Source organism: Mixophyes fleayi, chromosome 3 (assembly GCF_038048845.1).
Source record: "Mixophyes fleayi isolate aMixFle1 chromosome 3, aMixFle1.hap1, whole genome shotgun sequence".
In the NCBI taxonomy this organism is placed as follows: Eukaryota; Metazoa; Chordata; class Amphibia; order Anura; family Limnodynastidae; genus Mixophyes; species Mixophyes fleayi.
Window position 1 is genome coordinate 255,300,799 of NC_134404.1, and position 21,872 is coordinate 255,322,670.

A 21,872-nucleotide genomic window follows, 5' to 3' on the forward strand; every position below is an offset into this window, starting at 1 on the left:
GTCCAACGCCTGTCTCACTGCTAAAACCAAATCATCTATAAATTGGCTTTTAATGTTCTCTTCCTGTTCCAAAGGTTGAACCTGGTCAGGATCAGAATTTATTTCCCCCTCAGAGTCTGAAAACCCCTCAGAGTCTGAAAGGACCATAAGGGGATTAGCAGATCTAGGCCGCTTCCTTTTAGCAGACGGGATGTTTGGGGATTCAAGTAACTGGTTTAGTTTGTCCAAACCCTTTATAAATGCTGCGGACCATGCCGATTCTGTGGGAACAGGGGCCTGGTCCGTAAGCAATGAGGAAGGTCCTGGTATAGACGTTCCAATGGAACCTGTGGTAGCAGGGAGGTCCAATGAACTAGCATCATTAGCCGCCGAGGCTGCCACACTAGATAGCAACTGAGTAGATTGTGATATCATCTGTGCTAAAGAGGAAACCGACTGTGTCAGGGAGGCCACCCAAACCGGTTCCTCTGTCAGTGGGGCTGGAAAGATGCTGGGTTTGCGCAGGGGGGACCCCTGCTTCGCAGACAGAGCAGAGCGCCAACGGGTCCTTCTGCCCACATGGTAATTTTACATTACATCTTGAACATGTAAAATACTTTGCCATAGGGCCCTTTCCTTTATCTGTCATTTTTTTTATAAAGGAAGGCACACCAAACACACAGCCTTAAATAGTTATTTAGCTGAGAGAGAGAGACAGAGAGAACTGAGAGAGAGAGAGAACAGTGGTAAAAAACAAGTAATCAACTAATCTGACATAGAAGTTGTACTTGTATTTATTAAACAATATAATTATTTAGGCAAGTAGGAGAACTACAATATAACCCCTACTAGCCCCTTTGCAGTCAGAGCAAATACAGTAATATTGTTTAAATAAATCAGATACTTAACCCACAGGCCAAACAGGGGAGAAGTCCAACAGCAGTGTCCTGGTGCCTGCTCCTTCTGATCTGTGTCCTTTTCCTGGGCTTCTCTTGGTGCCAAAAGACCGGGCTAGTCCACTTTTCTCTGGAGGGCAGGGGAGCTCTATGTCTTAGCTCCCCACCCCCTCCTTAATGCTGTCTCTCTTTACAGCTATTTTTCTGTTTTTTTATAGAAAAAATGGTATGTGGCAGAGTAGTGGAGACCTCCAGAATTGAGGTCTCCGCAGCGGTTTGCACCCCGATGCCCCCTCCTATAATGAGGGGGGATCTTGGTATGGCCCCCTTTCTTCTCCTCGCTCCTCCGCGGATCCAAGAGGGCCGCCGGCATGTGTAATCTCCGATAACCGGCACTCTATGCCTGCAGTGGCAGCGCCGGTTATCGGGGAGGCTCCCAGAGTGACAGCGGTCCGGAGAGACCGCTTGTCACTCTCTATTCAGGCACCCTATTCTTTCCTCTCTGTCAGTGAGAGCCTCTGGCTCTCAACTGACAGAGTAGTGCCTGTGCTGCTATTCCGGGAGTGTGTTCTCTGTAATAAAACACACTCCCAGGTCTGCCACCTAGATAAAAGATCCTGAGGACTAATAAAATGAAAAATAAATAAAATAAAAAGTAAAAATTACTTGCAGTACTAAAACACTGCCCAACCTTATGGGCACCTAAAAAAAACTGAGGAGGAAGAGGCGGGGGGATTGTAGAGGGGAGGGGTCTGTCAGCAGTGCTAAAGATTAACTAGCTAGGTGCCAACTCCCGTGCTCCCCTCCACAACCCCATGGTAAGCAGTGTCCCCCAGACTGGATGAAAGAGAAAATTTGCTTTTTTCTGTTTTAACCTTAGAGGAAATGCATTATTTCTGATGTATATATCTGATACAATAAACCTTTGTTTAAGAAGTCTTTTGTGTATCTTGGTGTAAGGAAATGCCTTGTTTGGGGGTTTTGCAACTTTTCGTGGGGAATTCTTTTCTTTTGAGGAAATGTGTATTTTGCAACTGTTGGAAGAAAGCACTTATGTTAATTAGACCTTTTGATGTGTGAGGGTCTAGCACCTGAACATTTAATTAGACTGCTGTTAGATTTTCTCTGTGTCTGAAACAAGATCCAGGAAATCACAGCAAGTGTTAGGATACCAAAGAGTAGTGTAAATATTAAACAAATTGCATCCTGTTTCTAAAAATAGCATGTGAGGCTGTGCCCAAATCTGTATAAAAAGCCCGGTCTCGTAATGAAAATTGTTCTTCTGGTTCCATCTGACCTGATCACTGATACCTTCAATCAGTGTGACTGCAAATAAACATCACTTGCATCAAAGACCTGCTTGAAAACATCTTCCATGCTGAAAATCCTGTGACCTACAGATTAGACCCAAAATCTAATCCGTTCCCGGCTGTTTATGAGGTTTGGACACAGCATCCAGTACCACCGCTCTGCCCGCTACCCAGCAGCTCTGGCCAGTGTGATAGGTCAGGGGGGATCCATCCACAGCCACCCTGATCCATAGGAAGAGGTCAGGAGTACCAGCCCAGGTACACTAGTAACGGGGTACACTCGCAGCGTCACTCAGAAGGAACCCGATACTGGATGCCAGGAAAGGAGTCCAATGGTGGTAGCATTTATAAACCCCTCCTACTGCAGTGATAGGGCGCATTTGGGATAACGAAAGGGAACGGTGGCAAAGTAAGCCCAGCTGGTTCCCAGCAGCAACAGACAGTGTGGAACAGGCGGTACATCCTGTCACAACAATAAGTTACTTATAAGTGATACAGTCACACTAATGTGTTATATTTATTCCAACAGGCCGACAGAGGCATGAACAAGAAGCCAGGGAGGAGCTTGAGGAGAAGGAGGACCAAGAGCTGCCCATGGTGGAGCCAGAAGAGGAGAAGCATAAGGAGTCGGCCAGGGTTGAGGCTGAGGAGGAGGAGGAGCAGGAGCCGGCAGGGGTTGAGGAGGAGGAGGTGGCGGGCACACTGGTAAGGGAGGAGGAGGAGGCCCATGTGGAGGCTTTGGTGAAATGTAAGAATTTTTCACAAACAGATATTTTGTTGCTGTGGGTAGGCCCAGTGTAGTCATCATAAAGCACTGTTTTCCCACGTCATGTGCCCGATAGTTATCCATTCCACAGGTTTTGACCATGATTGCTCTAATAATTCTTTGTTTGTGTATATATACACACACGCACAGCGCACCAAGAAGTATAAGTCCTCTGACTACTAGTGTGTTTAGTATCCCATTAACTTTTGCAGACAGTTTAAAGTTACGTCACACTTCACACCTCTGCTGGTTCCATCAAACACCCCAAGAAGTAATTATGTATGAGAAGTAACCTAAGCATGCTAACTGTTATTTTTCCTTGTTTTTAACAGCTCGAGAAGACACCAGAAATGGTGAGGGAAACCCACCATCGGTTCCCTAATAAAGAAACTTGCAAAATACTGAAAAAAATATAAAAACATACCAAAAAGCCATAAAGTGAATGTGTCCTGTGGACCAGAATCATTTTTGAAAATAAAACATTGTAATAAATAAAAAATGCACCTTGGTGTAACAAAGTTGTATTTGAGGGGAGGTAAATTTATAATATGAGGACAGATTTATAATTAGGTTAATTGGGCACTAACAAAAATTGACCCTAGTCTGTGTGCCTGTCTGTCTCTGTTGTGTGTGTGTGTGTGTGTGTGTGTGTGTGTGTATGTATGTGTGTTAGGGAATTTAGACTGTAAGCCTCAATGGGGCAGGGACTGATGTGAGTGAGTTCTCTGTACAGCGTTGCAGAATTAGTGGCACTATATAAATAAAAGGTAATAATAATAATAATAATCAAGTGTTTGTGTGTTAGATTAAAAAAAACACATTACTTTCCTTATGTGCTAAATACTATCCTAATACTACCCCTTGCTAATTAAAAGAATCTGCTGGTTTGCCCAAAATTTCTCTTATGTTTCTTTACTTAATGATTCAGGTCCACAAGCTGCACACAGATGCTAAGGCCATGTTTGGTATTCGAATTCATGACGCCAGTGTTGTGAGACAGAAGTGGTAACCACTAAGGTACTGTGCTGATTTTATCTCCCATATATTTGCAGTAATAATGAAGTTTGCGAGGAGAGTAGCAGGTATCTCCAAACTTTAACATTCTCCCCTTCTTATGAGTGCAATGAATGAGGTGGTCTTTCCAAACATACCCTAGGAAAATGTGGTGGCCCTTTCCACCCCCTCCCTACCGTGTGATGAAAGCACTCTAGCCCTTCCCTGAACGGTGTATGTGTTTGCAATTAATATATTATAGCAATACCACTTTGAAATCATTTGTCCAAGGTAATATAATTATATAAATGCTAATGCGAAAAATTAGGTTACAAGGATTGTACACAACACACTCCATTTAAAGAAACCGTTCGCACCTCCAACATTTGCCATTACGCAACACTGTCTTATCTTTAAATAAGAAGCAGATCTTAAGAAGCGGATCATTTAAAGATAAACTGACTGCTTAAAATCCATCCTTGGTACAGATCTCCATGTTGCATCCTATTTTCCGTTGGGTAAATGGCTTAAGATGGGTGTGTCTCTTAACTTCCGTCCGTTGTTGAATCGCTACTTCCTTATCTCCCCGTTTGTTCTTAAAATACGCATTGCAAGTTGCACACAAGATAAGGTCACTAATGAATCAGGCTCAATGTATATATCCAGTGGCGCACGCAGGGGGGGTTTCTGGGTCTATTTTTTTTTTGTGGGGGGGGGGGGAACCCCCCCTTAAAAGTCCTGCGAGCGCCCCTGATATCCTTGCATTGCTTTAAAGACTGGTAAATCTGCACCAGCACTGCATCAGAGACACTGTTTATATTTCTGGATTGCAACAAAGATTTTGAATATTTCTAGATTCCAACAAAGACTGTTGTATTCCTATGTTTATTCCTTCATTGTCTTTTGGCTGATTACTCATCCCTGCTTTACCACAGAGCCTATGTTTTTCCTGTCTACCCTTGTTTACTGCAGGATCCAGAGTGCAATAAACTATATTCTTTTTATTACATCCCCTTGTAATTCCAGTAATTTCTTAACATTCTTCAGTGTGTCCCATATTCTCTAAGGTTGAGAATGAAATAATACCGTTTTCTTTCTCAAACCATTTCACTTCTGGGTGAGACCCACCTTTGTGCATGTTCTTTTCTAAAATGAGCTTTTATAACTGCGCAGCTCTCACTCTACAATGTGCCACACATGCTGTATAGCAGGGGTGTCCAACCTTTTAGCTTCCCTGGGCCACATTGGAAGACGACGAGTTGGTTTGGGCCGCACATAAGATACACTAACAATAACGATAGCTGATCATCCAAAAAACCATAGAAAACATAGTTAACATATATATATATATATATATATGAGAAAAAAAGTGATATAGATTTTATATATATATATATATATATATATATATATATATATATATATATATATCACTTTCTTTTCAAATCCCCCTATACTTACCTTTCAATCGCCCATCACGTCCGACATTCACTGCGAGCACCGCATGGAGGAGGAGACAAGGGATGGAGCCGGAGTACCAGCTGACGTGACTGCGTGACCGCAAGGTAAGTATTTTCTTTTCTTTTTTTTGCAGGATTTTTTTTTTCCATTAACAGTGCTGCCCCCATGCCACAACCAAAACTCCTTCTGGGCCACATTTACAGACGTGCTGGGCTGCGGCCCGCGGGTTGGACTACCCTGCTGTATAGCATTGAGAATAAAATAGTACGATTTTCTTAAAAGCTGGACCCACCATGGAATATCTTCTATTCTAAAATAACCGTCCTAGCAGCTACTGCTCTGCCTGTATGTTTTAAAGGTGTCCTTTACTTTATTAAACTGGCAGTTATCACATCTGACACTGCTGTGCCACTGTGGTTCACAGGTAATGTATAATTTTTTTAACTGGGTTTGTGCTGCTGCTCTGTCACTGTTGATAGCCAGCCTGCCCTCTGCAGCCTTTGAACAAAATTGTTGAAAATATTGATAGTTGTGAGGTGGTCGTTTGAAAACAAATGGTAAATTTAGGTATTTATTTTTATTTTACAATTTTTAATGAAAGCCAGATCCAAAACCAGAACACGCAAGGCTGGTTGTGCCAAAACCAACACATGAACATGGTTATAGAACATAAACAAAAACATGGGGGTCTCAGCACATCTCTAGTTATTAATGTATTTTTTTTTTTTATTATTATAATGGTACATGGTTTTGATAATGATTGGATTAAAATGGCTAAGCAAAATTGAAAATGTAAGTAATACTACAACGATAGGTGTAAATGTCCCTGTTAATACTGGAAAGATTTTCTAACAGTTCCATGTGCTGAATAGAGCAGAGAAGGTGATGTTTTAGGAATGGAAGGGATATAGTTGAAGAGTCGACAGTGAGAAATTCTACAGACATAAGGTCAACAGTCAAAATTCTGACCCAAACTCTCTCTCAAATTACCATCCCATTTCTCAGCTTCCATGCCCCTCCAAGCTTCTAGAGAGACTTGCCTATACTCACCTCACATGCTTCCTTTCAACAAACAACCTATTGGATCCTCTTCAGTCTTGCTTTCGTTCTCAACACTCCACAGAAACTGCATTGACTAAGGTTGTTAATGATTTGATCACTGCTAAAACTAAAGGCCATTACTCTCTTCTAATTCTCCTATATGTCTCTGCTGCATTTGACACTGTTGACCACTCTCTTCTCATACAACATATTGTCCTATCCTGGTTCTCATCCTACCTTTCTAATTGCACTTTGAGTGTTAATTTCTCTGAATCCACCTCCGTTCCGCTTCCTTTATCAGTTGGAGTACCACAAGGCTCAGTACTAGGTCCACTTCTGTTCTCTATCTATACCACTTCTCTTGGAAAATTAATAAGATCCTTTAGATTTCAGTATCATCTCTATGCATATGATGTCCAAATGTATCTATTCTCCAGACCTATCAAGATTTGTGTTGTCCTGTGCTACTGACTGTCTTTCTACCATTTCATTTTTGAAGTCCTCTCGCCAACTCAAAGTCAATCTTTCTAAACAGAAATAATAATATTCCTAAATAAAAATGATCTCTCAGGCGTTCACACAATATAAGGACCTATTGCTGCTACCTATTTTAGGGGTGCCAATCCCTAAATGGAAAAAAACCCTGAAACAATAAGAAAGGTGCACCAAAAGCTAGAAAGAATCTTCAGAAATATGATGGAAATTGTGTGCTTCTACATATTAAAAAGATTTTTTATTTCACCAATAAAATAATTATTAAAAACCTTCATAAATACAGATATCGATATATGAAAAATAACTTATAATAAATGAAGATACCGGGTTTTCTGGCCCAATGCTACTCACTTCACGCTGGCTGGCCACGCACGGGTGTCTCACTATGCCAGGGAAGTCTACCCATTACCTTCTAGGGTTCTCAGTCACTCAGGCAAATACAGTTAGAAAATAAAGCAATACATTTATTGTAATTAAAACAATCACTGGATTATTATGTACACACAGGAATTAAATGCCAGGCAGGTTTACCACATTATCTGTCCCTTACCCCACTAGCTTAAGAAGTTACATCCACCTGGCTGTCCAGACTTGACGACCCATGGATCTCTCTCAGCTGCATATGTAGACTCTAGTAGAAAATGACAACTCAAAACCAGATCTTGCACCTTCCATGAATGAAATCTCAGAATGAACACCCCCTCCCCCCTGGAGTGGCTGCCAGAGAATCTCCCTGCTGGGACGCAGACAAAATGTCTGGTCTAGTCCTATGGAGAACAATGGATACTAATTGGCTTCCCCCATCTTCAAAGATAAGGTAACAGTCAGCCCCTCCTAAAATTAACCCCTTATACTACTTTTTGATGTCACAGGGTCCCCAGCTGTTCCATGATTCCTGTAGGGGAGGGGAGAATTAATGCAGCTCCAGCCCCCTCACCTGTATCCTGGATACCACCTGATCTTTACCCATAACCCACCTGGCTTCACTTAGGAATAACAACCTCACTGCCACATCATCAATATACAATACACATATTTACAATGAGCTACATTGTCCCCTTATCCACATGTAATTAGACAATGCAGTTGTAGTCTGTTGAGCTCTGGAACAAAAGCAAGGGCTATAAAAAGTACTTGCTATAATTCACATTATGTCAGAAACGAGAAACAGAATGATTACAGTGCTATCACACTTTTTTCGTCACCTTACCGCCCTCACATTTTTAGCCCTTGTTCCCCAGTGGCTCCACTACCCCAAGCAAACCTTTCTCCCCCAAGTACAAAGCCTCCTGTGTTTCACCTGGGTCTGATGGTAAGGTAGACAGCAGTACACAGTTCCTCAATCTCCCACCAGGGTCCCATGACTGCAGGCATATCATCCCACCCAGCTGAAGTGGGGGTTTATACTGCCCTGTTTCATAAGATGAGACAACAATAAAACTGGCCCACTCTGGTGCACATATTTGTGGTAGGAGAGTTGTAGTTCAACATCACTTGGGTGCCTTGTCCACCCTTAAATTCCCACCTGCAAATAGTCCCTTGGCATGTCCTCTGTTTCTGGAGACAATGTTCCCCTCCCCCACATATTCGAGTGAAAAGTGACCAGGGGCCGGAAAACTTTGGGGCTCCTTGTCCGGTTGTTTCTGGCAAAGATCCAATCCCCCCTCCCCCAAACACTCAAGGGACAACTGCCAAGTGGCAGGCAAACCTGTATGTTCCATTAATTCTTTGCTGCTGGGGAATCCACTGTCCCCCTCCCAAACCACATATCATCATCATCATTTATTTATATAGCGCCAACATATTCCGTAGAGCTTTACAATTGGAATATGGGTGCCCCTGTATGTATGTTGAAGAGCATCTCCCCTCCCCCACTACCACAACCAACTGTTGCACTACTTCCCTTGCCTCTGGCGCATCAAGGTAGTGTGAATCCTCATTGGACCCAGACTTGTCCTTCTAGCAACAAACCAGAGTGGATGGTCCAGTGCAGGCCTCTGGTGTGGGGTCCTGGGCTCCCAGATTTGGAGCTGGAGTGCGATACTTCAAAGCTTGTGGGGTTGGTGAATCTTGCTGTGCTGGTGCCCTCTCAGTCATCATCTACTCATCTGTCAATTCTGGATAGGGAAAGGTGTAGTTTTCCCAGGGCTGTAAGGTAGAGGCCCCTGACATGACAATTCTTTTATTCTCTCTCATTAATTCTGTCATACAGTCTGTAATCATGATTTCTGCTAAGATCATATGTTTACCACATCATTTGTCCCTTACCCCACTAGCTTAAGGAGTTAGTCACCCGACTGTGCAGAATTGACGACCCATGGATCTCTCCTAGCTGTATATGTAGACTCCAGTAGAGAACGACAACTCAAAACCAGATCTTGCACCTTCCATGAATGAAGTCCCAGAATGAACACCCCCTTCCCCCTGGAGTGGCTCCTTATATCTCAGGTCAAACTTCCACAGTGCTTTCCCCTCCCTCTGCAAACCCCTCGGTCTCTCTCTCTTTCAACATTGGTAGGTCCTGGATCAGGGGGTTGGAGGGGGAAGTGGAGATGAGCTGGGCTTCCAGAGAAGCCCCCTGCTGGGACGCAGACAAAACATCTGGGGGTAAATGTATTATGCTCCGATTTTCTCAACTCGCCGGAAATCAGCGACTTTGCAGCTAAAATTTAAAGCGGCGATGGCTTGCAAAGGCAAGTTTGTCTTTACAAGCTTCCCACCTACCAACAGAAGCATACCTGACATTTCTATTTCTTTTGACAACATGACCTTAATCCCCACCTCTTAAGCTCACTGCCTAGGTGTGATCCTTGACTTAGAACTATCATTTGTTCCTCACATCAACTCTCTATCTAAATCATGTTACATAAATCTAAAAAAAAATTCCAGAATATGCACATATCTTACACAAGCCACCCCAAAAACCTTAGTTCATGCACTTCTCACCTCCAGAATTGACTATTGCAATTCCCTCCCTACTGGTCTGCCACTAAACAGACTCACAACCCTACAATCTAATTTGTATGCAGCGGCTAGATTGGTTTTCCTTGCAAGTCCTTATTTCTCCGCTGAATCACTCTGTCTCTACACTGGTTGCCTGTTTTTTACCTAAGCCAATATAAAACTTTTACTAACCTACAAGGCCATCAACAAAGCTGCTCCAACATACATTACTTCACTTGTCTCAAAATATCTTCCAACTCAACAACTCTGTTCTGCAGAAGAATTGTATCTCTCATTCACTCTCATTACATCCTCTCATTCCTGGTTACAGGACTTCTTTCGAGCTACACCCACTCTATGGAATTTACTCTCTCGCACAATAAGACTTTTTTCTGGTCTACAAACCTTCAAACGTTCTCTGAAAACTCACCTCTTCAGGCAAGTTTACAATATTCCTCAATCACCTTTTTAACCTTACTAGATTACCCTTTTACCACCTGTTACACAATTCACACAAGACAACAACCCTCTGGCAAACATTGCTGTGTGACTGAATCATATAACATACTAACATCTTTTTGTTTGTTTTTTGTTTTGTTTCCTTTGCAATCTGACTGGACTGAAATGCAATATGTAGACTTAACCTCATGTATCCAACTCTGTTGTCCCATAGATTGTAAGCTTGTGAGCAGGACCTTCTCACTTCTTTGTCTGTTTTACCCAGTCCGTTTATTACTGTTTGTCCCCAATTGTAAAGCGCAACGTAATTTGCTGGCACTATATAAATAATGATGATGATGATGATATGTGGCTTCCCCAAAAGTGGCTTCCCCAAGACTGGTCAGGGAGCTGCTATCTTTGCTTTGTGCTGTTTGATATATGGCATTCTCAGTCTTTACTTCAAAGACAAATTTGACAGTTTTAGAAAATAACTTTTATTATTAAATCAGAGTGTTTTGCATAGTTCAACATCATCAGCTATTTATATAGCACCACTATTTTTTAACTCATATGGAGTATCTAGCAATGATTGGGATAAATGATTTGAAAAAAGGTTTTGGACAACATAGTTTTTTAGCTTTAGAAAAGATAACTGATAAAATAAGGATAAAATTTGACTTTCTGTTGGCTAGAGTCTGTACTTTGATTGAACATGAGTATTGTACTTCATATCTGATAACATAAAGGATAAGATAATGCAGGGTTTAGAGATAGTATACTGCTCTGCTTACATATTCTATTAGCCCAGGGAGCAAGACTCGACTGAGCAGCCTATTTTAAAAGAAAACAAATGCAGTTAGCCCAGTGACCTAGCCCGAGGTAGCCCACTATGGGACCAGTCCGGGTGGCATTAGCCCCCCCTGCCCAGTCAGCCTCTGCTTATAACATAGTGTGTTAACAGAGAATGTTTTAAAAATTCCCTGCCCCAGTGGTGCTTACAATGTAAATTTTGTAGCACACATAGGCACTAAAATTAACTTGCCAGTATGTTTTGTGGGAGAAATTTGGAGCACCCAAAGAAAAGTTTACACAGACATGGGGAGAACATACATACTGCAGACAGGTGCGAATGGGAGCCACTGACCCCAACATTGTGAGACAGCAACGCTAACCACTAGAGATGTGTGAATCAGTCACAATTCGATTCTAAAGCTGGCTTGGGGAATCGGTTCTAAATTTTCTTTTTTTTTTACATTTCTCTAATTTTAGACCCGGTTTAAAAGTTAAATTGGAATACTTTTGGCATTTCTATATTGGTGGTAAACCTCAAATGGTATGCTGTTAACACAGAAGCGTTCGCAGTTCGATTAAAAGAGTGTTGAAATACTTTTATAATATCCAAAGAAAATGAAGTACTAAGGGTGCCAGTTTTACATAAAGTTTCATTAAGTTGTGAATAAAAGTCCAAATCAAGTGATAATGTAAAACCTTTTACCAAGACACCAAAAAAGTCTAATATGTTTGCTATAAATGAATTCCATTGTAGATAGGGTGATAGCGGTCTTTCAAATATACTTGTTGTTGGCAGTTATCACATCTGTAAAAAGCAATAAGACAGAAAGCGCCCCAATGGTGTAGTATGTATAGGCATAAGCAAGGGTTAGTATAAAATAAATTGTCCCTGCACAACACAAAATAATGGTCAAGGCTTATCTGTAATAATTAAGTCCCCAATTCACAGATGTAACTAATTGATAGTGATACTGGTTCATCTTTTTGATAATTGTAAAGTATGCAGATAAAGTGAAAACCATGGGTGGTCTACATCAGTAAGTCATGCTTTATTATTATTATTATTATTATTATTATTATTATATGTTATAAATAGGGCACCACAAAATATCTGCAGCCCCGTACAGGAACAAACAATAGGACAGTACAAGGTAAAACAGTACGATATAAAAAACAGTAACACTATAACTCAGGTACCGCAAAGCACAGCTAGAAAAAAGGGCTGAAAGAGTGAGGGAGGGCGAGGAAAATGCAGTAGAGGCTGAAAACCTGTGCCCAAGAGTCTGGGCGCAGCTAACAGGTAAAGAGCCACTAGAAGGTGCAGAGAAAAGCAGGAGAGGAGTCGGTGGGCAGAAAGCCCAAGAACGAGGTGGGCAGAGTAGCTGGAGAGCAAAGTTAAAAGTGGTGGAAACAAGAGGAGAGGGCGCCATACTCAACGGAATTTACAGTCTAAAGGGAGGGGCAGACATACCAAAGACACAGGGGGTGGAATGGGGACAGTCACACGGAGGGAAAGGGGAAGGGGGAGAAAGGAATGAGAGGAGGAGGTAACCGACAAGGTGGGAAGTTAAGTGGATGAGTGGTAAGCTTTTAAGATAATATGGGTTTTAATGCCCATTTGAAGCTTCACAGATTGGGGGATGATCTGATAGAGCGAGGGAGGTTGTTCCAATGTAAGGGGGCAGAGCAGGAGAAGTCTTGAATATGTGAGTGAGAAGAGGTAATCAGAGGGGAGGAGAAGCGACGATCATTGGCTGATCGCAGTGAGTGGGATGAAGTATGAAGAGAGATGAGGTTGGAGATGTAGGTAGCAGTGGAGTTGGCAAGGGCCTTGTATGTAAGGGTGAGGCGCTTGAAAAGGATTCTGTAGGGGAAGGGAAGCCAGTGAAGGGCTTGGCAGAGGGGGGGAGACAGAAGTGGTTCAGCGAGAAAGGAAGAAGAGCCTAGCAGCAGCATTGAGTACAAATCGAAGGGGAGTTAGATAAGAATGGGGGAGGCCAGTAAGGAGAAGGTTACAATAGTCAAAACGAGAGATGATCAGAAATTGGAAAAGAGATTTGGTGGCATCCTGGGAGAGGAAGGACTGAATGCGAGCAATGTTATGTAGCTGGAAGCGGCATGACTTAGCAAGAGAATGAATGTGTGGAGTAAAGGAGAGAGAGGAGTCAAGGATAACACCCAGGCAGTGGAGTTTGGTAACAGATGAGATAGAGGAATTATCGACAGTGATAGAGCGGTCGGAGGGGGAGGAGTTTCTAGATGGAGGAAAGACAATAAGTTTGGTTTTGGCAAAGTTAAGTTTAAGAAATCTAGAGGACATCCAGGAGGAGATGGCAGAGAGGCATGAGATGAGAGCATGTTTAAAAGAGGCGTTCAACATTCCGAGTACATTTCTGGAGGAAGTGGGTAAATTTGGAGTGCCCAGAGTGGACAGGGGCTACTGTATCAAGAGCGGTGGTGAGGGTGTGGTTGTAGAGGGAATCTGCTTGGTTGGGGCATGCCTGAGTGGACAGAGGGGAGAGGAGGGTTTTGAGAGAAAAAGACAGAGTAGCAGGATTAAGGGTGTCTAGGTTGCATCTAGACTGGGTAGAATTGCGCATGGGGAAGGGTGCAGGAGTCGAGGAGAGGGAGAATGAGAGGAGATGGTGATCAGACAGTGGGAAGGGAGAGATGGAGAAGTCGGCAAGACCACATTGGTGGGAGAGGGCAAGTTCAAGGGAGTGACCAAGGTAGTGGGTAGGGGACAAGGTCCATTGTGAGAGGCCAAGGGAGGAAGAAAGGGCAAGCAGCTTGATGGAGGCAGGGTCAGTGGAGTTGTCGATGGAGATGTTGAAGTCGCCTAGGATGATGGAAGGGAGCTCGGAGGAGAGCTGGTGAAGAAGCCAGGCTGCAAAATTGTCGAGGAAAGTGGAACCAGGGGGCCGGTAGATGACAGAGACACAGAGATGGATGGGGTGGAAGAGACGGATAGAGTCGACTTCAAAAGAGGAGAACGAGAGGGAGGGATCAGGAGGAATGACTCGAAAAGTACAAGTGGGGGATAGGAGGATGCCCACCCCACCGCCTGGACAGTCTCCGGGTCTGGTGGAATGAATGAAGGAGAGGTCACCATAGGAGAGGGCAGCAGGGGAAGCAGTGTCTGAGTTGGAGAGCCAGATCAGTAATGGCAAGTAGGTTAAGAAAGTTGGATAAGAAGAGGTCGAGGATTGAAGGCAGTTTATTGCGGACGGATCTGGCATTCCAGAGGGCACAGGAGAAAGGGAGAGAGGGAAGTGGGGAGATGTGAATAAGGTTGGAAAGCTTAACAGTGCGCGGAGGAGTGCAGGGACAAGGGCGTGAAATGGGGCAAGGGGATAGTATAGGTATGGGACGTGAGCAGGGATGCATGGTGAGGGGAGATAGGTGGTGTAGGAGAGGAAAAGTAGGAGGGCGAATAAGAAGATAATAGAAGGATGGAAGATAAGTGGAGAGATAGAAGGTAAGTGGAGAGTGGGAAGATAGAGGGAAGGTGGCAAAAGGGATAAAAGAGAATGCAAGTTAAAATGTGGCGGCAGGTGAGTAGCCTACAGAGTGTGAGGAGACGGTGGTGAACATGGTGAGAGGATATGAGGAAGACAGAGGAAATATGAGAAGCATCAGTTTACGGTGATACGGAAGCATTGAGCAGGGGGAATCCAAATATTGACAAAGGGATAATGAGATAAAATGAGATAAAGTGGCATGAGATGAAAAAGAAGAAAATAAAAGCATGACAAATTATGTAATATGAGATAAAATGAGATTAATGAAATGCAAAGTGATATGAGTGAAATGCAAAATGATTTGGAATGCAAGAGAATGCAGAATGCAAAAAGAGTAGGATAAAAATAAAAATGAAAATAAAATAAAAATGAAAAATAAAAATATGGCATAGAAAACAAGGCATACAGTAAAAACAGGGTAACAATAGATACAATATCAGATGGAGCATACAGTATCATAAGATGCAGACAAGGATATTATACCAATGTAGAGGATGGCAAATGTCCATGGGGTCTGTGAGATGCAAGGAGACCACGAGAGGAGCTCTCGGATGCCCCTTCCCTCCCCTGTTCTGCCACTCTGGACGTAAGGAGGTTTGTGCATACGCACAATGGGGCTTGTGTCCAACTCAAAATGAGCCTCAGTATTTTAATTCAGGAAATTGTCTTGTTGCGAGTATGGGGTCAGAAAGGACTTTTTCCCGTTTTAAGGCAAACTGTACTATGGTTCATAGGGGTTATCTTGATGGATGGAAGGATGGATAGATGGGCAGACAGACACATAAAAACAAAGATGGTTGGTGAGGGAGACATTCTGTTTCTACGTATACTGTAATGACAGAAGACTACTTGGAAGTTCAACACGTCTGGGATTGCGGTTTACTTCTGCTGCCACAGGGCAGAGCATTTTGTACTTGCTTAGACTGAAAGAGCAATCTCCACTAGATAACCCACAACATAGGAACTGTAAATATATTTTGTACATACTTTTATAAAATTAACATATAGTAGGTATTTTTAATAGATATATGTAATACATATATTATGTTGGGCCTGATTCATTAAGAAAATTAAAGAAAAAAAAAAAGGAGTAACTTTGCACCTTGGCAAAACCATGTTGTATTGGAGGGGGAGGCAAAATTAAAATGTGATGGCAGATTTATAGTTGGGGTAAGGCATGTTCTAGAACATCTTTAAATATCAGTATAAAAACAGAGCTATCAAGTATTTGTCTGCTACATGAAAAAACAGACAGTATTTATCTTATGTTCAAAAAAATAAACTAATTTGCACCCCTTGCATTGTAACATAATTTTGGGAAAAAACTTACAAATTTTTTGCCTTACTCTCCTTAATGAATCTGGCCGTGTGTGTATAATAATAATACATTTTATATATATATATATATATATATATATATATATATATATATATATATATATTTATTTATTATGAACATGCAATCTGAGAGTTTTTGACATTTACGGTCATATACATCACTGCATTTTATAAGATTAGCATTTTAAGGTTTGGGAATACTGTACTTTCATGTACAGAGTATTTACCTGTAAACGCATGTTATAAAAAGGGTTAAACTAACAAATTAGAATTTTTTGCAATATATTTTATTTGGGCTGAATGACACAGGCAAGTTCCAGATTACATCAAATATTTATTTGTTTATTTTATATAAACCCTTTATTTGAACAAAATGCATCTGTAAATTATATATACAATATATAAAGGGGGAGTAATTGAGGAGTATTGCATTAATTACCGTGTTGTAAAGGTTGTTACATTTCTTGAACATTTTGCTAAATATCCAGTATAGGTAGTAGCTTATGATTTCTCACATCCCACGTCGTGTTGACAGAGGCAAATTAATGTACCCCCCCTATATTTATTTCTCCTTCTTCAAATCTATATTACTAAAGAGGATACAAATATCCCTACCAAAACTATTTATAAAAATATAGTTTTTAGCTGCAAGGAAAAAAAAAACGCATGCATATATTTACCTGTGTTTGTGAAGGCCTGAAAGACGAGTCAAAGCCATTCTGCAAAGAGTTAAGGAAGGGCTGAATCTTGTAGAGGCTGTGGGTTGTCTGGCTTGAACGGAAGGCCACAATGTGGAAGAACTTCAGAATCTTCTCAAATCGGGACTGTGTCATAACAGCAGCTATACTTTTGTTACTATAAAACCCACTGCTCCATATGCTGAGCACAGACTCACAATGATGAGTGCTAGTTGATATCATGTAGCCCAAGAAGGCTTTCATTTCTGCAAGAGTGACATCCTCCCAAGCATCATCAGACCCAAACCTCTCTTGAAACTTCTTTGCATACATATTGGTCTGTGTCACCATGTTTTTAATTACATTGTCAGGGACAAACAGTTGAAAAAAATCCATTACACTGGAATGAGGAGACATGTTACGCGTGGGTCCTGCAAACAAACACAAAAACAATTTATTTAAAAATGAATGAATGTCAATGAATAATAGTGCATTAAACTTAAACACTACAGAATTCCCATTAGATATGTTTACATTAAAATATATGTTTTATTCTTCTTGAAAAAAACAATATTGGCTATGCATGAGTAAAAGAATACTGTGAGAAATGTTTTAATGATACATACTTATTTACATGTAGAGTATAACAATTGGAAGGCTTGGCTACTTTCCTAATAGATCTACTCATCTTTCTCTGATCACTATATATGAGCTTTATCATGCACATGTCTCTATTTTTCTATCCATTATACAATTCTAAGTTATATTCCTTATTAATTTTATTTGTTGTTGTTTATGTAGCATCAATCATATTATGTAGTGTGGTACAGAGGATGTAGTAGTTCACATCAGTCCCTGCACCACTAGAGCAGCATGGGTTAATTTTGTCATTAGCCAATTAACCTACCTAAAGTGGAAGCCTTTTTTCTGTTGTCCCGCCCACCCATTGCAGTCTTACCTGATGTCATTTTGTAGAAGGTACTAAATAAATAAAAGCGAGAATCTGATTGGTTGCTATAGGCAACATACCCACTTTTTCAAACCCGCAGCTTAGTAAATCTAGCCCCAGGTCTCTTTTTTTTTCTGTCATGAACTCTGTATTACATATTGGTCCCTAGAATGCCAACAATATTGAATATAATTGAATAACTTTGCTTTCTCTTAGTACACTAAGGGGTAAATGTATAAAGCTGCGATTTTCGCCGCATTTGAAATCACCACAAATTGCTAGAGATCACAGGTGATTTGAGCCACCAAGTCGCCATATGTATTAACTAGCAATTTGTAGTCTCAAACCAGAAATCGCACTCTCTCAAACTCTCAAATCGTGTCAGTTTTAAAATCACCGTTTTCAAACCAATACTCATTTCTGATTGCTTGGAAGTTTTACAAGCAAAGCTTGCACAATTTTGACCTCACTAACAATATAAAAAGCTGTCTACCACCTTATTTGTGTTGATAGCGGTTTCACGAGCATAGAGAGAGAGTAGTGGAAAGAGCAGAGTAATGGTGATTGTTGGTAAAGTGGTGTTGAAAGTGATATTTGTTGTTGTTTTTTTCTTATTTGATTTATCTGTACTTGTTTGTCTTATAGTCTGTGTGTTTAGTTTATTTTATTTTTTTTGGGTGAGTGATTTTTTTTGTTGGTTTCTGTATTTCCCCTGTGTTTTGTTTGTCATTCAAGATGGTGAGAGGAAGGAGAGTTGTGGAATCTAAGGATAGTGGGGAGGAGGAGAGGGAGGAGCAGGAGTTGGAAGGAAGAGGCAGGGACTTCATTTGGCAAGACGAAGTCTAAGCGCAATGTGCTAAAATTTGTGTGCTCATTCAAAAGGGCGGATTGGAAACTTAAAATGGCCCTGGAAAAATTCTTGAAGTGGCCTCACGTGGGTGGAATCAAATCAACTGGAGGTGGGGCCAACATAAAAGTAGGAGGGATTTAAAACTACTGGAATTTGGTTGTAGCAACATTTAGGAAAACCTGGATGTGATGACTTAAGACACAGTGGGTTATCGCTAAAGCAAATGTAGGGAAAAAGCTGCCAGTCCTGTGCTATAAAAATACATAAACTATTTTGAATGATTTGCTACTGGTTTATACCTCTGTGCTCAAACTTGTTTAGTTGCCTACTAACAGATCCTTCCAAAATTCCCTTCATAGAAACATATCTGACTTTGTTTAATAAGTTTAACTATTACAAAACATGTTGGCACAATTGTATTTGATCAGTCTGCCAGAGCAAAATATGAGCACCTCACCGCACTGTTGCATCTTTTCCTTACGTCATGAGATGCTACCAGTCAAATCTCTCTCTCTATATATAATATATAAATATGTGTACTGTGTCTTTAAAAAGCATGCATTAAAAATAATCCATATTATAAATGGCTGTCCAGTGTAATCACCACAAAGGTAAAATGCTTCAAGCATCTGCAAGAAAATACTTCTTTTGTAACAATTGTGTATGAGCCCTAAATGTGTCCAGTGATTGGTGGTGGTTTGAATTAATAACATTGCAGGGAGGGTTGGCAGACAAAAACAAGGCTCTGGGGGACCTGAGGCACTTAAGACAGGGGGGTTATTATTTTAGATATATTTTAGACAAATACACAGGCAAAACTGTGCACACTACTTTCAATTGCATGCAGCTCTGCTTTCACGAGCAGTACACTGTGAAGTGGGACATACCTCCCAACTGTCCTTGTAGTCGGACCAAATCCTGACTAAGCAATACAGTCACCCAATTCGGAACTGCCCCTCCAGATTCAGTACAGTTGGCAGACTGTGCTGCGCTCTCCTACCTGTTCTTGTCACTTTCACCACATGTGGCTGCTGGTTTCTTTAGATCAGTTGCTGCTTGTCTGGATCATAATATCAAATAATTTGGCCCACTTAAGATAATTAATAATTATTTTTGCCCCTCTAAACCAGAAATTATGATTAGCCTCATAAGTAAAACTTGTATTGTGCTCCTGTTATGTTACCATTGGTCAGCAGTGGAAAACTGATGTGTTTGCTAATCTCGCCTATCCAAAGCAGTGTGTTTAATGTGGCAATCTCGAGCGAGTTTGCAAAATCGCAGCTTCATAAAGATGTCGATTTGTATCGCTAAAGTGGTAAAACGACAGGATTTCTAGTCATTTTTCGAATGGCGATTTTGAAAAACTCACTTTAATGGAGATTTTCTATCAAGTCGCACTTTCATATAGCGGCGAGTTTAAACTCGCCCGAGAAATTCTCGGAAACTGCCAAATTGCAGCTTGATACATCTACCCTCAAATCTTTGTTTTCAGCACCCCAGAATTAATTTGTTCTGTATCTTGTTTCCCCAGTGCCATTAATCATTTCCAGCTTCTTAATTCCACATTTCTCTTCTATACCTTAAACTGTTATTTTGGTTGGGTATTCTCTTCTGTCATACCCATCTTACTTGTTTGCCATTTGCAAAGCATATTCTAATGAGAGTTCTTCTAATAGAAAAAGAGAGTTGATGTGTGCAAGATGAAACCATGTGGGGCAGAGAGATCAATTATTTTCAATCTTTCCTATATTCAATGCAAAGGGAACATAGTACTTCTAGTCATACTTGTGTATTACATTTCTTACAGTGTCACAACTGGGGAATATTTGTCCATTGTTCTTTGCAGAATTGTCAGTCTAAATTCGTGATGAGCAGCGATGGACTGCTCTCTTCGGGCCTGATTCATACTGGGACTGAGTTATTAAGGAAACTTTCTGCCAATTTTGTGCGTATTGTCCGCAAAATCATTCTTTGTATGCTCAGAACTGGACAATACACAACAGAATGCAGCCACGTCCAAATCATCTTCGAACACTTACTACAATTTCGTGGAGGGAGTGTGGTGGGGAATGGGCGGATGAGCGTAGGCAATGTACAGTAAGGGCATTCCCGTGCAGCAATGTCTTAGTCAGGTTCAGAAGCATGTACAAGATGGTTTTCTGCAATTATCTATTATCTAGCGCTGTTTAATCTCTATAAATTCACAATGTCTACGTAATAAGTAAAGAACTATACTTATATTAGTATATATAGGCTTGTCCTCCAATGCTGGATACAGTATTCAATCATAAGAGACAAAACAAAAGAATATACATAGTGTGATACTATTATACCAATCTTTAGTCTAAAGAATAACGCATTATCCAGTCCTCAAATAACTATTGTAACATTCTTCTCATTTTCAGAGGATTCCAAGTTCCCCCTATGTAGACTTACAATCAGAGTAAATATCGTCAGCATGTATAAAAATCAATCTTTAATTAGATAACCCCTTCTGGTAATCCACTTACAAGATATATTCTTGATTGTGAGCCGCAAAAGGTATCTTTCAAAAATATTTCCATAAATGTCCCACTCATCAGTAGAAAATACGATAATAACAAAAGTATGAATAACAAGAAAAAAATCCTTCTTTTTATAAAATGATAAAAGCATTTATGCATACATGATAAAAATCTGATTTCAATAAGATAAAAGGATAAGGAAAAATCCAATTCACTCCTACCAGACTTATGCTAAGTGATCACAGGTAAAAAAGATTGTTTGCAGTCCGGACAAACTGGAATCAATCAGCCAAGTTAGATGTTCTCTCTGCAAACTGTCACATGAGGTCATAGCAGAAGAGATGCTTAGCATACTATTTCTTTTCTGTCTGAGGGCTTCAATGTACAACTGTGTTGTGGTCACAACAGGACATACACAAGCAGGTGATTGGGTCCAGGGTATTCACATGTATTTCACATTCACTATTGTATAGAAGACAGTATTATAGTCCTTGTTTTCTATTATCCATTATATCTGTATTTCTTTTCACCAGTCCTCACACAAACCCAACAGCTCATGTTTTGAGGATTTCTGTCTGTGGAATCAGGTAGGACAGTTACTGACCAGGCTGTAATTGTCCTCCTGGTTGTTTTATTGTCAGCAACTCAGCCACGAAGCGGAAGACAACGTAAAAATCACAGAGTGGGGTCAACGACTGCTAAGTCGCCGACGCTCTGATGATTAAATAACTGAAGAATTCCAAATTTCCACTGCCATTAATGTAAGCACAAAAACTGTGCGACGATAGCTTAATGGAATGGGTTTCTATGACCGAGCAGCTGCATGCAAACCACACATCACCAAGACCAATGCCAAGACACTGGCTTATGGAGCAGTGGAAACGTGATCTCTGGAGTGACGTATCAAACTTCTCTG

The 21,872-nt window shown here is 40.9% G+C and overlaps 1 protein-coding gene across 1 annotated transcript in view; it reads right to left on the reverse strand.

The window, feature by feature from the left end:
- Positions 1-21,872, reverse strand: part of PGBD5 (piggyBac transposable element derived 5) — a 160,841-nt gene that overhangs the window by 91,674 nt on the left and 47,295 nt on the right. Inside the window, exon 2 of the mRNA XM_075203449.1 lies at positions 16,657-17,084. Coding sequence (XP_075059550.1) covers positions 16,657-17,084 — 428 coding nt within the window. The remainder of the gene's footprint in view (positions 1-16,656; positions 17,085-21,872) is intronic.